This window comes from Microcaecilia unicolor, chromosome 2, assembly GCF_901765095.1.
Source record: "Microcaecilia unicolor chromosome 2, aMicUni1.1, whole genome shotgun sequence".
Lineage (NCBI taxonomy): Eukaryota > Metazoa > Chordata > Amphibia > Gymnophiona > Siphonopidae > Microcaecilia > Microcaecilia unicolor.
In genome coordinates, this window is record NC_044032.1 from 120,278,073 (window position 1) to 120,295,157 (window position 17,085).

The 17,085-nt window shown below is 42.2% G+C and overlaps 1 protein-coding gene across 5 annotated transcripts in view; it reads right to left on the reverse strand.

Moving 5' to 3' along the window:
- Positions 1-17,085, reverse strand: part of IQGAP2 (IQ motif containing GTPase activating protein 2) — a 589,818-nt gene that overhangs the window by 6,741 nt on the left and 565,992 nt on the right. For 4 of the 5 annotated variants that reach the window (XM_030193260.1, XM_030193262.1, XM_030193259.1 and 1 more), the window contains 2 exons: positions 6,211-6,371; positions 912-1,055 (listed from right to left, as the gene is read on the reverse strand). In XM_030193260.1, the coding sequence (XP_030049120.1) occupies positions 912-1,055; positions 6,211-6,371 (305 nt within the window). Of the gene's footprint in view, positions 1-911; positions 1,056-6,206; positions 6,372-17,085 lie in introns of those variants that run through there. The other variant, XM_030193263.1, reaches the window with a different exon arrangement.

Sequence of the window (17,085 nt, forward strand, 5' to 3'; positions counted from 1 at the left end):
CAGACAATGAATACATAAGCTCTGGGACTCATTGCCAGATGATGTGGTAACAGCAGTTAGCATATTTGTGTTTAAAAAAAGGTTTGGACAAGTTCCTGGAGGAAAAGTCCATAGTCTGCTATTGAGATAGACATAGGGGAAGCCTCTGCTTGCCCTGGGATTGGTAGCATGGAATGCTGCTACTATTTGGGTTTCTGCCAGGTACTTGTGACCTGGACTGGCCACTGTTAGATGCAGGATACTGGGTTAGATGGACATTGGTCTGACCCAGTATGACTATTCTTATGTTATGACAGTAATCATCTCTGCTTAAGATAGTAAGCGAATATGAATTAAAAACACACACACACAAAAGATAAGCAAAATGCCACCAATATGCTGCAGGATTCTTGTTCCGCTCACCCACACCTTGGGTTATATCTTGAAAACAGTATCAAATATAACTCTGGCTTTTAAAAATTTAATATCAGTGCTTGCTCTTTTCAGCCATGAAAAGTATTGGAGAATAGTGCAAGGTGAGTTATACTCGGGTACAGTAGATATTTTCTTGTCTCCATACAATACACGTTTGTACTTGAGGCAATGGAAGTTTAAATGACTTGCCTAAGGTCACAAGCAGCTGCCATGGGATCTGAGCCCTGGCTTCTCTGGTTCTCAGTTCACTGCTCTAACCATTAGACTACAACCTCCACTCCTGTTTCTTGCACCCATCCTGGTGGGCAGGGCATTTGTTTCTCAGGCTTGAAAAAGAAGCAGAACATACCAGTAAGGAAAACTAAGTTGGGGTGAACTCTGATGAACTTTAGCCTTCCTGAAAGATGACAAATTGTCTGGGAAATGAATGAAATTCAATACGCTCCCCTTGCACCTGCATTTCTCACGGTGTATTGCTGGACCAGCACCATACTCACTGGCTGTTCTGAAGGCCTTCAATCTCTAGGACAACACCCTTCTCATGAAGCCTGGATGCCGTGTACCTTAGTGAAGGCTGTTTGCTCCTTTTGCTTCCCCTCTCCTCTCTTTTACCATCTATCTTGATGGACCGTCTTGAATTTCTATAAACAAGTTAGATTGTTTTTTTTTTTTTTTTTCAAAGTTGGAAGCAAACAAGAAAAAAATAAAGGCAAAAATGTTTACTCAATTGTAGTTCAAATAGTATTGAGGAACTTTTCCTTTATAAGTTTGCCCTTGGGACAAAATGCCTGTGATGTTTGAACCGGCATCTGCTTACACTACACCACCCCCTGAGGAAATGTTTTTTCCCTCTGCTCTAGAACAGTGTTTCCCATGTCTTTCATGCATATTCATTGTGGATATCCTGAAAACCTGACTGGCAAGGGATAGTGAGGAGGGAAGGCGAGCTATATGTAGCGTTAAAGTTCAGAGACGTTGGGTTAGTTAATTGTGGGAGCTTACTATCCCTGTCCACTGAAGTTCATTGAAATAACAGGCTTATTAATTAATTGTAAGCAGTTAGGCACACAACTGCCTGTATTCTATAATTATGTGCACACAAGTCCTGGGCATGCTCCGATCCACCCAATGCCCCTTCCCGGCCCACACTCCCCCCTTGCAGTTGCATGCAATGGATTTTGCGGGTGCATTTTATAGAACAGTGAGTACGGTTAGTTGCGTGCATAACTGCTAACTGGTGCCAATTAGTCCTAATAAATAAAATAATAGTGCCAATTATTACTAGTTAACATCCATTATTAGCTCATTATTAAATTAAGATGCATGCAAAACTGATCTTATTCTATAACTTGCACGCAAACTTTGCATGCTAAGCTTAAAATTTGAGAGCTCAGTTTTACAGAATTAGAGGGAATCTGTACATACAGTTGCTTAAAAAAAGGATGAAACCATGTACCAATATGTACTGTATAAACAATGTACATCACGTACACACACACCATGAACCAGATACAGTGCATGCAACATCATTCAGAACTTTGTTGCACAACTGGCGTTTAGGGAAACTGCACGGCAGCTTTGCAGGAAATTTTAGTCATCAAGCAACAAATAGCAGAGGCGTTGCTTGCTTGCTTGCTTTGAAACTGGAGTGTTTTTCTCCTGTTCTTTTACAGGGAATTTTAGTCATGGCAATTTGAAAGCAACCACATTAATTAATAGTTGTATACTGTAGCATAGCATATCAGATTTCTAAGTATTACATAGTATATGACCACTTTAAAACCTTCTGTAGTAAAGAGAATGACGGAAACCAAGTTTGTTGGAGAAAATCCCATGATGTGAACTTTCACTCATTACATACAATTATTATTAAATGAAATAAACATGCCTCTGGGTCTTACATGTTTATAAATTCAATAAACACCAACAGCAAAAGTGGTAGTCTTTCCCGCCCCCCCCCCCCCCCATATTGCTAGAAAGTTTCCCTTCAGTTTTCATGACCATCTACAATTACTCGGAAACAAGCAGAGACACCCACTGAACATTTGCAGTGGCCACAACATTTTCAACTCCACCTGACTCAGGCACTCATTCTCTATTTCCCTCCCCATCATTCTCTCACATTCGTTTCACCTCTGGAATTCACTCTCCCCTCCCTTCCATCCCCTCCCCTCAGTGCTAGCTCTCCTTTGCTCATGCAGCACAGTGCATCTTTGCCTTCAGCACTGCCATGTGCTTGTCTCTTGCAAGCAAAGCATGCGCATGCACATCTTGCTCTGGTACTCCGGTGATACCAGTCTGCACCATTCGCATGCTGTCACCACAGCACGGGAGGGAAATGTGCATTCCCACTCTGCCGGCAAGAGATACATATGGCAATGCTGCAGTCAAAGATGTTGTGTTGCATGAGCAGAGGGGAGCCAATATGGGGGTCCTGTGGGTGGGGTGGAAGGGAGGGGGCAGAGTGCTTTGTGGGGAATGGAAAGGAGAGACAGAATAAGTGCCTGGGCCAGACTGGGTTGAAAACGTTGGGACCACTGCAAATGTTCCGTGGTTGTCTCTGCTACTTCCAGAGTAACTGTAGATGGTCATGAAAACCCAGTGAGCCTAAAGACTGAAGGGAAACTTTCTGGTGCATGACCATGCATTACAGGGGTGACTAGCACTTTTGCTGTCGGTCCTTGGTCAGCTCCTAAACATGTAAGATGCAGAGGCATGTTTATTTCATTTAATGTTGATAAGACCCACTTTCCCCTTTCATGTGATAAAGTGGTTCAGTGAAACTCAAGAAAGCCAACTTTCACTCATAGATATCTATGCGCATATACACATTTCTGTTAATAGATATGTGGGGGTGGGGTGTGGGGTTTAAACTTGCTGGAAAAAAAAGGCGTAAATACCTCTCTCTTTATCCTTATGTATTGTAGCATTCCCTTGACTCTTACCACGGCCTTATACTGTTTGGCAATCTTGTATTCATCAGATATGATCAAATGATAACATTACAGTTAACACAAGAACTTTGTGAACTGAGACGTTCAAACAGGTGAACCTTTCAAATCAGCAATACCACTTATGGCACCAGGCTGATCAGACAGGCTCAGATCACTGTCATTCTGCTCATCATCCCAGTGATTCAATTGCTTTTTTTTCTCTCTGACATGACTGTCACAAGTAATAGAAAATTGAGGTGTCGAGGGTCAAAGCCAGCTGCTAAAGCGCACAACACAAAAACCCATAGCACAACAAACGCACAGAAAAATTGCCAAGTGATGCTCAAAGGAAATATGTTGATGATACGCATGGTTAACTTGCACTAACAAACTGAAAACAAGGGGAGGAACGTGCTTAGCACATGTGCACAAGGGTTTTGCGGCAAGCACAGCTCTTGTGCACACATCCAGACAGAACCAGAAGTGCATGCAGACTTTGGCACTGTTGTTCGGCACTTTTAAATATGAGCCTTTCAAAAATTGTTTGCACTTAAAATTTTTGAAAGGCGCTGATGTGTATTTTTATTTTCAGTTTTCCTGGGACTCAAACACGTATTAGCGCTTATAGTTGCAAGGGCTTCCTTCCGCTTGCAAAAGACGATAAAACCTGCCGTTTAATGTGAGAAAACGACAAGAAATCTTTTCCTGAAAACCTTCTGCGCTGCCCCTGACCTGGCAGTAAATTTTCTGCGTTTTTTAAATACAATTTGTGGCCAACTTCATTACACATATTAACACCAGCACTCAAGCCCTCTGAGCATTCGGCAAAAGTAAAACTGTCTTTAGGAGGGGGGAAAATGGTGACGTAACACCTTTATCAAACACTTTAATCTGGGTGAATCTCTTGGTTGGTTAGACTGAAAACATTTGATTTTATATTGTACTCAGATACTGATCTAGTCCTCTTCCAGTCAGGACTGATTCTGCAGACATGCAAACATTTTCTAAAACAGTTATTAAAAGTATGTCACTCATCCTTTCTTGTGCAACAGTAAGGGAAAATATACAGTATATGGCTCTATCCATTTATTTTTGGATTTTTGCTCACACCTTTTCAGTAGCAACTCAAGGTGAGTTATATTCAGGTATAACTGGGTATTTCTCTGTCCCTGGAGGGATCACAATCCAAGTTGGTACCTGAGGCAACGGAGTGACTTGCCCAAGGCCACAAGGAACAGCAGTGGGATCTGAACTGACCACTTCTGGATGTCAAGCCCTGTGCTCTAACCATTAGGCCACTTGTCCTTTCTACTCCACTGTACGTAGGTTTACCATACATCCGGTTTTACCTGGACATGTGCACTTTTTGAGGGCACCACAGAATTTGCCCGTTTGTCCGGGTTTGCGGGCAGGCTGGCTTGCGGGTGGGTGAGTGAGCGGGCCTTAGGGTGTCCTGTCCTCTCCTCCTGCCTGTACCTTATCGTCATGCCCTGGTGGTCTAGTAGCATCTTCAGGCCACGAAAGAGCCCCCTCTTTTCTGCCTGGCACTGTCACAGACCTCTCGCTCCCAGCACTGCTTCAAAATGATTGCCGTGAGTTCATGCGGCGGCCTCACGACACTTCTGCAGAAGACTTGCGAGGTCACCACTTGAACTCTCAGCAGTCATTTTGAAGCAGTGCAGGGAGCGAGAGGTCACATTAGCGCCGGGCAGGTAAGCGGGGGCTCTTTAATGCCCCGAAGCGGCCACTAGATCACCAGGCATAAGTTATGAAAAAAAAAAAAGGTGGGTGAAGGGAGGCTGGAAAAAAAATTGGGGAGGGGACATGAGGGAGAAAAATCTAACATAGAAGGCTTTCTGGGGGGGGGGGGCGGGTGTCAAGGTGACACTGCGGTGCAGGGTAGTGGTAGGTGTCCTTTTTTTTTTCACAGCAAATATGCTAACCCAAACTGTATGCACTTTTTCCCTTGCTGTTCCTAATAGTGAATTACAGTCTGTATTAGCTGGTGGCTGGCAGCTCATAAGCATGAATGGTTGGTAGCTTTTTTTTTTTTTTTTTAAGCGATCTGCAGACAGGTCTCTCTAGGCTGCACTTCTGAACTGCTGTTTTTCCTGTGTGCTTCCTGCACCTGTTCTAGTGCACAAGGTACTCAGACCTACTATGTTAGTTTTGAATATCATCCTCTGATTTTGCACTTAATTTTAGGGGATCTATTAAATATAGCTTATAAGCAAATTACTTCTATATTGTAAATTTCTGTAGCCCCAATCGTCTCCCTCCGTCATGGACCCACTACATTATCTCCTTTGCTAAACAGATGACAAACACATGCAGCAGAAGAGCAGTCTCAGAGTCCAGTGAGACTGAGCAAGCAAGAAAAAAAAATCATTCTACAGACTAACACAAAACTAAGAAAGGATACCTTATCTAGGCACAAATAAGGCAGTTTATAACTGTTAGAAAACATTTGCATGTCTGTAGAACCAGTCCTGAATAGAAGACTAGATCAGTATCTGACTACTATATAAGATCTAATGTTTTCAGTCTGACCAACCAAGAGATTCACCCAGATTGAAGTGTTTGACAAAGGTGTTACATTACTGGTTCTCCCCACTTAAATCAATTACTCACTGGAGCCATAGGAGCCAACTTCTCAAAATTATTGGGGGCGCTAAGCCCAGTGGAAATAACCCTTCCTTGGACACATACAAGGAATTTTCTCAATATTGAGGGTGCTCAAACACCCACAGCACCCACAGTGTCGGCTCCTATGACTGAAGCATTCATTATTTCATTTGTACGATAGAAGACAAGTCTATTTTACATTACTTGTGGGTTTGTTGAACTGCACCCCACAACTCACTTTCTTGTTAAGTTGTCCAGGCAGGTTTTTATGTAAGTGTTATAATAATTTATCTGCTCTTCAAAAAATGCTGTCTTGGAGTTCAGTGCACTCAAAGTCTGCTGAAGTTTCACTAATTCGGCTTTCCGACGCTGGCGATGCCTTCTCTGATTCCGAATATCCTACAGTGAAAATTATATAGAAAAGGCTTATTAAGATACACTTACTTTACTGCTTACATATTTTCATTACACACTAAGGGGTTTGCAATACGTAAGCAAACAAAACTATACAAATGTTTTTCTATTTACAAGTGATAGCTACGTTTTTAGGAACACAGTGTTGGTCCCATAGAAAACTGAGCTTTTTGCAGGCTGAAGAATAAAAAATTATTATTTAAAGATTTAGTCTAGATTGTGTGGGAGGTTAAGTACCAGGAAATGGAACAATAATGAGCGCACAATGCATTATCAGTCTTAATACAGAATGCATAACCCTCGCTATCCTTTTTCCAACATGCAAATTTGTATGGGTAATGTTGGTTCCCTATAGAAAAAGACAAGAAAATTGCAGTGACACATGCAGAGGATGACATCAGGGAAAAGTAAAGACAGAAGTGAAAAACAGCTACCTTATTGCATATGCTCAGCAACACTTATTCACCCTTACTCCAGGAATCAATGGGGAAAATCTCCATTGGTCAGAGATATTCATCCTAAACTGTTTGACAGTGGGGAACAAGCAGACCAGAGGGAATCAGCAACATAGACCAAAGGATACCAGAAGCAGAGCTGAAGAGCCCTAATCTCTTTAGCCTTTCCTCATATAGGAGCAGTTCCATCCCCTCTATCATTTTGGATGCTCGTCTTTGAACCTTTTCTAATTCCGCTATATCTTTTTTGAGATACGGCGACCAGAATTGAACACAATATTCAAGGTGAGGTTGCACCATGGAGCACTGCATCCCTCTCCTAATAATTCTTAGCATCCTGTTTGCTTTTTTGGCTGCCACCGTACACTGGGCAGAAGATTTCAGCGTATTGTCTACAATGACACCTAGGTCTTTTCCTTGAGTGCTGACTCCTAAAGTGGACCCTAGCATTAGATAACTATAATTCGGATTATTCTTCCCAATGTGCATCACTTTGCATTTCTCTTCATTAAATTTCACCTGCCATTTGGATGCCCAGTTTTCCAGTTTCCTAAGGTCTTCCTGCAATTCTTCACAATCCGAAAGTGTTTTGACAACTTTGAATAGTTTAATGTCATCTGCAAACTTAATCACCTCACTCGTCGTTCCAATTTCCAGATCATTTATAAATATGTTAAATAGCACCGGTCCCAGTACAGATCCCTGTGGCACTCCACTATTCACCCTCCTCCATTGAGGAAAATGGTCATTGAACCCTACCCTCTGTTTTCTGTCCAGTAACTAATTCCTAACCCACAACAGAACATTGTCTCCTATCCCATGACTCTAATTTTCTCAGGAGTCTCTCACGAGGAACTTTGTCAAAGGTTTTCAGAAAATCTAGATGCACAACATCAACCGGCTCACCTTTATCCACATGTTTATTCACACCTTCAAAGAAATGAAGCAAATTGGTGAGGCAAAACCTCCCATGGCTGAATCCACGCTGACTCTGTCCCATTAAACCATGTTTGTCTACATTGTTCTGTAATTTTATTATTTATAATGGTTTCTACTGTTTTGCCCGGCACTGAAGTGAGACTTACCAGTCTGCAATTACTTGGATCACCCTGGAACCCTTTTTAAAAATCAGAGTAATATTGGCCACCCTCTAATCCTCAGGTACTACGGATGACTTCAAAGACAGGTTACAGATCACTAGTAGCAGATCAGCAATTTCATGTTTGAGTTCTTTCAATACCCTGGGGTGTATACCATCCAGTCCAGGTGATTTTATCACTTCTAGTCAATTTGGCTCAGTAGGTCTTCCAAGTTCACCAAGATTTTTTTCAGTTCCTCTGCATCGTCACCCCTGAAAGATTTCTTACATCTTCTTCAGTAAAGACCAAAGCAAAGAATTCATTCAATCTCTCCGTCTTGTCCTCCCTAAGTACTCTTTTTACTCCTTCCTGATCCAATGGTCCCACAGACTCCCTTACAGGCTTCCTGCTTCTGATATACCTGAAAAAAAGTGTTACTATGAGTTTTCATCTACGCAACATTTTTCTTCATTTTCTCTTTTAGCCTTCTACATCAGTACTTTGCATCTGGCTTGAGAGTGCTTAATGTTGCCTCTTATTTTCTTCATTGGGATCCTTTTTCCATATTTTAAAGGATGTTCTTTTGGCTCCGATAGCCTCTTTCACCTCACCTTTTAACCACACTGGCTGTCGTTTGCTCTTTTTTCCACCTTTGTTAATACGTGGAATACATCTAGTCTGGGCTTCCATGATGGTATTTTTAAACAACATCCACACCTGATTCAGAGTCCTAACCTTTGTGGCTGAACCTTTCAGTTTCTTTTTAAACATTTTCTTCATTTTGTCATGGTCTCCCTTTTGAAAATTAGAAGCTGCTACAGTTGATTTCCTTAGTGTGACTTCACTCCAGATATCAGCTCAAATCTGATCATTTTATGATCACTCTTTCCCAGTGGATCCAGCACTGTTACCTCTTGTACTATGCCCCGCATTCCAATAAAGATTAGATCCAAAATAGCTCCCCCTCTTGTCGGTTCCTGGACCAGTTAATCCAAAAGGCAGTCATTTATTACATCTAGAAATTTTACCTCCCTAGCACTCCCTGATGTAACATTTATCCAATCAACAACACTGGGGTAATTGAAATCACCCATTATTATAATGTTGCCCAATTTGCCAGCTTTCCTAACTTCTGTTCATTCTGTCCTGGCAGACGGTAGTACAGCCCTATCAGTATATTCCTTCCCTTCACACCTGGAATTTCTATCCATAAAGATTCCAACCTGCTATCTGTTTCACGTAGAATGTTTATTTTGTTTGACTCAATTCCCTCTAACATAGTAACATAGTAGATGACGGCAGAAAAAGACCTGCACGGTCCATCCAGTCTGCCCAACAAGATAAACTCATATGTGCTACTTTTTGTGTATACCTTACCTTGATTTGTATCTGCCATTTTCAGGGTACAGACCGTAGAAGTCTACCCAGCACTAGCCCCGCCTCCCAACCACCGGCTCTGCAACCTGCCTCCAATTTGATCCACTCTATCACTGTGATATAGCTTGTATCCTGCAGTGTCCCATTGATTTTCCTCCTTCCACCAGGTCTCTGAAATGCCTATTATATCTCTTCATTTAGTGCTATATACTACAACTCTCCTATCTTATTTTTAAAGGCTTCTAGCACTTCAAACTGTTGTTTTTCCTTGCATCTACAGGCTGCTTTGAAGTTAATAGGGATAATTTGCATCCTTTACTCTGTTCTCCCACTGCACACTCCTGGTTTTCTTTCACCATTATTGAAACCTCTCTATAAGGATTCCCTAAAGTTCCTGTTTCAATAGTATCCTTCAAGGATACTCCACACTGAACCACGCACTCCTGGGCGACTTTTGGCTCCCCCCCTCCAATTTTAGTTTAAATGCTGCTCTCTCTCCTTTTTATGTGTTAGTGCCAGCAACCTGGCTCCATTTTGGTTAAGGTGGAGCCCATCCTTTCGGAATAGGCTACCCCTCCCCCAGAATGTTGCCCAGTTCCTAACAAATCTAAATCCCTCATCCCTGCACCATCATCTCAACAACACATTGAGACTTCGGAGCTCTGCTATCTCTTCAGTCCTAAAAGTGGAACAGGGGAGCATTTCTGAAAATGCTATCCTGGAGGATCTGGATTTTAGTTTTCTACCTAGGAGCCTAAATTTGGCTTCCAGAACCTCCCTCCCACATTTTCCTATGTCATTGGTACCCATATGTAGCAAGACAGCCAGCACTATTTAAAATCCTATCTAGGTGATATGTGAGGTCCGCCACCTTCGTACCAGGCAGGCAAATGACCAGGCAATCCTCACGTCCACCAGACACCCAGCTATCTACGTGCCTAATAATCGAATCACCAACTGCAAGAGTTGTCCTAACCCTTCCCTCCTGGCCAGAAGCTCCTGTACGCACATCCTCAGTGTGAGAGGATATTGCAACCCCTGGTGAGCTGGTCCCGGCTATAGAATTATCTCCAACTTCACCAGGGTGATGCTCTCCTTTTAGCACAGGGGCTGTCAGATTGGAGGTGGGACTTCTCTGCAACGTCCCTGTAGGCCTCCTCTATGTACCTCTCTGTCTCCCTCAGCTCCTCCAATTCTGGTAGTCTAGCCTCAAGACAACGGACTCGTTCTCTGAAAGCTAGGAGCTCTTTGCATCGATCAGACGCACATAACCTCTCACCAACTGGGAGTGAACCATACAAGTGACAATGCAAAAGACTGGATAGCACCTCTCATGCTTCTGGACTTCTGTCTGCATCTTAGTATTATAGATTTGTTTAATTAAGTCACTAGGAAAATTAGATAAATATAAAACCCCTTAAGATTATATAGTATTATATGTAATTTATTTAGTGTTTGCTTCTCAGAAACTAATTAAATGTAATTAAAACTCTAATAAAAACTCTCCTTATCCTAATTAGAATAATTGACTACAAATGAAGAGTTGTGCTAGGGATGGGTGGGTATGAAGACTGAACTAAGCCTCTAGCAGGCACAACTAGTTTTAAAACTAGGGAGGAAATGATATGGAGACTAGTTGATAAAGTTTGCTTTTCTTTTTTTTATTCTGTCTATCAATAACCTACAATTCCTACTTTAAACTCCAATCTATAAGTTCCCAAAGCACAGAGCAAAATAATATTCACTTGCCAGAGAAATGTCCTCTTCTCTCAATACTTCCCAGAAAGAAAGGTAAGTGGAACCTTTCCTCTCTATATAGTTTTGAATCTAAGTGGACTACTTCAAACAGACCCTTAACTAACACCTAATTCAGGTGTTGGGTCTGATTCAATAATACACTGAGTTGACAACCTCATTCTTAAAGGCTCCTTGTGATTTTGTTGCTCCTTCGGGTGCACTTTGGATTCCCTCTCTCACGTCTTTGGTATTCCTTGAGGGATGGCCTTCAAGAATTGGGAGAAAGCTTTAAAATCTTCTTCAAGAACCTCCACCATTTGATGACAAAGGAGGAATCCAATACTGACATGCAATATTTAATATACATAAAGAAAGATGTTGTTAGATATGAATTATATTATGCCACTCTGTTTGTTACAATACTGGAATATGTTTGCTAATGAATTGCACAGAAAGTATTCTGTGCTGAGACTACTATATGACCCCCGACAAAGACACGTCGAAACACAGGTCGTGTTGGGTCTCCTATAAACTCTGCTCCCTTTGCCTTAGGCTCTGCCTTTTTTGTCCAATTTGTGGCCCACTGCACTCTACTTCTGGTGTGATATGACAGTGGGGAGAAAAAAAAAGCAAGCTGATAGCAAGATGAAATACAAAAAAAAAACTGCAGGTGTGCAAAACCAGCATGCACCGACATGTCACACACACACATTTTAACCATCTACATATTTATTTATTCTCCATCCTTCGCTCAAGGTTGTCCTGTCCGTGAAGGGACCCTTGTCAAGGACATCTTGGCTTTACTCCAATCATACAACCCTGTTCTATGCAGCTATACACCAACAAGATGAATGACACTGAAATCTCACCTAACAGGTATCAGGGCTCCATAACTGAGTCATCTACCCTGTACGCCCAGAACTAAAACTATAGCAGTTTTCATACTTCCCATTCCTGTCAGCATCTGACACCTTATAAAAACACATCTATCATATACACTGACATAATGGCCTCTAGACTAAGAAGCTCAGATCACCATTCTGTGTTACAGATTTGTACAAGTATGAGGAACATATGGCATATAGAGAGAAATGAACACATCTGGAGGCCAAAACATGAATGCTGTTCCCTCTCTAAATGCTGTTTATGATAACAAAACGGCACAAGATACTACTCTGCTGTGACTAGGCAGCACAAACTTGTATGCTGTGTTGGAAATGTGTTGCTCTTGAAGTGGTATTCAGCACATTATACACATGCAGATGTCATGTGATCATGCTGTGTGTCAATGAGGAGAGAGGGTCATGGGACCAGTACCTCCATTGCAATTGCAACCCCAGCTGCTGTCTGCCTGCCTTCCTGCAGCTAGTTCTGTCAGACTTGTATTGGGACCAGGAAGACAAATCTCAAATGAACAAGAGACACTTCAGACTTCAGGAACTGCATTCATAAAGACAACAACCGACATGGATAACAATACAATAGGAATATGGATTTATTAACATGCTCTAAAAGTTTGGTCTGCAATACACTGAGTTACCATGCATTAACCTATGAATTAGCATGCGTTAAGTTTTAATGGCATTAAACTTTTGTTTTTATTAAAGACTATTCTGCCCCCATTTGCACAGAGGCAGCCTGGTGTGTGTGTGTGTGTGTGTGTGCATATCAATCTATATTTTTATATATATATATTTGGCATTGTTTATACCAGCATACATTATCTGTAGTTAGATAGCACTATGCACTTGAAATACAAAACCCTGTAATCTTATAGTTCCCTGTAATAGGTTCTTCAAGAGCCCATGTCCCAGATACCTGGGATGTATGGGACTCTATTGGCTTGATTTGTTCTCTGTGGATACGTACATAAGTAATGCCACAGTGGGAAAAGACCAAAGGTCCATCGAGCCCAGCATCCTGTCCACGACAGCAGCCAATCCAGGCCAAGGGCACCTGGCAAGCTTCCCAAACGTACAAACATTCTATACATGTTATTCCTGGAATTGTGGATTTTTCTCAAGTCCATTTAGTAGTGGTTTATGGACTCGTCCTTTAAAATACTGTCTAACCCCTTTTTAAACTCTGCTAAGCTAACCGCCTTCACCACGTTCTCCGGCAATGAATTCCAGAGTTTAATTACGAGTTGGGTGCAGAAACATTTTCTCCTATTTGTTTTAAATTTACTACACTGTAGTTTCATCGCATGCCCCCTAGTCCTAGTATTTTTGGAAAGCATGAACAGACGTTTCACATCCACCTGTTCCACTCCACACATTATTTTATATACCTCTATCATGTCTCCCCTCAGCTGTCTCTTCTCCAAGCTGAAAAGCCCTAGCCTCCTTAGTCTTTCCTCATAGGGAAGTCATCCCACCCCCGCTATCATTTTTGTCGCCCTTCGCTGCACCTTTTCCAGTTCTACTATATCTTTCTTGAGATGTGGCAACCAGAATTGAACACAATACTCAGGGTGCGGTTGCACTATGGAGCGATACAACGGCATTATAACATCCTCACATCTGTTCTCCATACCTTTCCTAATAATACCCAACATTCTATTCGCTTTCCTAGCCGCAGCAGCACACTGAGCAGAAGGTTTCAGTGTATTATCGACGACAACACCCAGATCCCTTTCTTGGTCCGTAACTCCTAACGTGGAACCTTGCATTACGTAGCTATAATTCGGGTTCTTTTTTCCCAAATGCATCACCTTGCACTTGCTCACATTAAATGTCATCTGCCATTTAGTCGCCCAGTCTCGTAAGGTCCTTCTGTAATTTTTCACAATCCTGTCACGAGTTAACGACTTTGAATAACTTTGTGTCATCAGTAAATTTAATTACCTCGCTAGTTACTCCCATCTCTAAATCATTTATAAATATGTTAAAAAGCAGCGGTCCTAGCACAGACTCCTGAGGAACCCCACTAACTACCCTTCACCATTGTGAGTACTGCCCATTTAACCCCACTCTCTGTTTCCTATCCTTCAACCAGTTTTTAATCCACAATAAAACATTTCCTCCTATCCCATGACCCTCCAATTTCCTCTGTAGCCTTTCATGAGGTACCTTGTCAAACACCATTTGAAAATCCAGATACACAATATCAACCGGCTCCCCTTTGTCCACGTTTGTTTACTCCTTCAAAGAATTGAAGTAAATTGGTCAGGCAAGATTTCCCCACACAAAAGCCGTGCTGACTTGGTCTCAGTAATCCATGTCCTCGGATGTGCTCTGTAATTTTGTTTTTGATAATAGTCTCTACCATTTTCCCAGGCACCGATGTCAGACTCACCGGTCTATAATTTCCCGGATCTCCCCTGGAACCTTTTAAAAAATTGGCGTTACATTGGCCACCCTCCAATCTTCCGGTACCACGCTCGATTTTAAGGATAAATTACATATCACTAACAGTAGCTCCACAAGCTCATTTTTCAGTTCTATCAGTACTCTAGGATGAATACCATCCGGTCCAGGAGATTTGCTACTCTTCAGTTTGCTGAATTGCCCCATTACGTCCTCCAGGTTTACCGTGAAGTCAGTAAGTTTCTCCGACTCGTCCGCTTGAAATATCATTTCCGACACCGGTATCCCACCCAAATCTTCCTCAGTGAAGACCGACGCAAAGAATTCATTCAATCTCTCTGCTACGTCTTTATCTTCCTTGATCGCCTCTTTTACCCCTCGGTCATCCAGCGGCCCAACCGATTCTTTTGCCGACTTCCTGCTTTTAATATACCGAAAAAAATGTTTGCTATGTTTTTTTTGTCTCTAATGCTATCTTTTTTTCTGTAATCCCTCTTGGCCTTCTTTATCTGCGCCTTGCATTTGCTTTGACACTCCTTATGCTGCTTCTTATTTTCAGATGGTTCCTTCTTCCATTTTCTGAAGGCGTTTCTTTTAGCCCTAATAGCTTCCTTCACCTCACTTTTCAACCAAGCTGGCTGTCTTTTGGACTTCCGTCTTTCTTTTCTAATTCGAGAAATATGTTTAGCCTGGGCCTCCAGGATGGTATTTTTGAACAGCGTACATGCCTGTTGTACAGTTTTTACCCTCTCAGTTGCCCCCCTAAGTTTTTTTTTTTAACCGTTCTTGTCATTTTATCATAGTCTTCTTTTTTAAAGTTAAACGCTAACGTATTTGACTTCCTGTGTATAGATACTTCAAGGTTGATATCAAAACTGATCATATTATGATCACTGTTATCAAGCGGGCCAAGTACCATAACGTCCCACACCAGATCATGCGCTCCACTAAGGACCAAGTCTAGAATTTTTCCTTCTCTCATCGGCTCCTGCACCAGCTGCTCCATAAAGCTGTCCTTGATTTCATCAATGAATTGTACCTCTTTAGCGTGTCCAGATGTTACATTTACCCAGTCTATATTTGGATAATGAAGTCACCCATTATTATCACATTGCCCATTTTGTTTGCGTTTCTGATTTCTTTTATCATTGCTGCGTCTACCTGCTCATCCTGGCGAGGCGGACGGTAGTACACTCCTATCACCGTCCTTTTCCCTTTTATAAATGGAATTTCAACCCACGATTCAAAGGTGTGATTTCTGTCCTGCTGAATTTGTAATATATCTGAGTCAAGGCTCTCGTTAATATACAATTCTACCCCTCCACCAGTCCGGTCCACCCTATCACTACGATATACTTTGTACCCCGGTATGACAGTGTCCCACTGGTTATCCTCCTTCCACCAGGTCTCAGTAATGCCTATTATATCCAATTTTTCATTTAGTACAATATATTCTAACTCTCCCATCTTATTTCTTAGACTCCTAGCATTTGCATATAGACATTTCAGAGTATGTTTTGTTGTTCCTATTTGCATGATGATTAGTACTTGACACTATAGATTTGCCATCTTTTGTCTGATCTTTAGTTGTATTTAAGGGCACCTGGCCTATCACGGTCTGTTGCGCAACCTCACTATCCAGAAACCCTATCTTCCCTGTTTGTGAGGTATCCTTGCAAGATACCATATCCCGAACCATGCGCTTTTGAGCGACTGTCGGCTTTCCCCCCATTTCTAGTTTAAAAGCTGCTCTATCTCCTTTTTAAATGACGATGCAGCAGCCTGGTCCCACCCTGGTTAAGGTGGAGCACATCCTTTCGGAATACGTTTCCCCTTCCCCAGAATGTTGCCCAGTTCCTAACAAATCTAAAACCCTCTTCCCTGCACCATCGTCTCATCCACGCATTCAGACTCCAGAGCTCTGCCTGTCTCTTTGGCCCTGCGTGTGGAACAGATAGCATTTCAGAAAATGCTACCCTAGAGGATCTGGATTTGAGCTTTCTACCTAAGAGCCTAAATTTGGCTTCCAGAACCTCTCTCCCACATTTTTCTTTGTCATTGGTACCCACATGTACCAAGACAGCCGACTCCTTCCCAGCACTATCTAAAATACTATCTAGGTGACACGTGAGGTCTGTCACCTTTGCACCTGGCAGGCAAGTCACCAGGCGATCCTCACGTCCACCAGCCACCCAGCTATCTATATGCCTAATGATCGAATCACCAACTACAACAGCTGTCCTAACTTTTCCCTCCCGGGCAACACTTGGGAGACATATCCTCGGTGCGAGAGGATAGTACATCCCCTGGTGGGCAGATCCTGGCTACAGGAGTACTTCCTACTTCACCAGGGTGATGCTCTCCTTCTAGGAGACCTCCCTCCTCCAAGGTAGCACAAGGGCTACCAGACTGGAGGTGGGACTTTTCTACAACATCCCTGTAGGTCTCCTCTATGTACCTCTCTGACTCTCTCAGCTCCACCAAGTCTGCTATTCTAGCCTCAAGAGAACGGACACGTTCTCTAAGAGCTAGGAGCTCTTTGCATCGGGCACACACATATGACATCTCATCAACTGGGAGATAATCATACATGTGACACTCAATGCAAAAGACTGGACAGCACCCCTCTCGCTGCTGGACTGCTGACTCCATCTTAGTGTTTTTGAGTTTTTCAATAATTTAAAATTCGCTACAGTATTAAGGACCTTTCACAATGTATTATCATTAAATCAATGAAAACAAA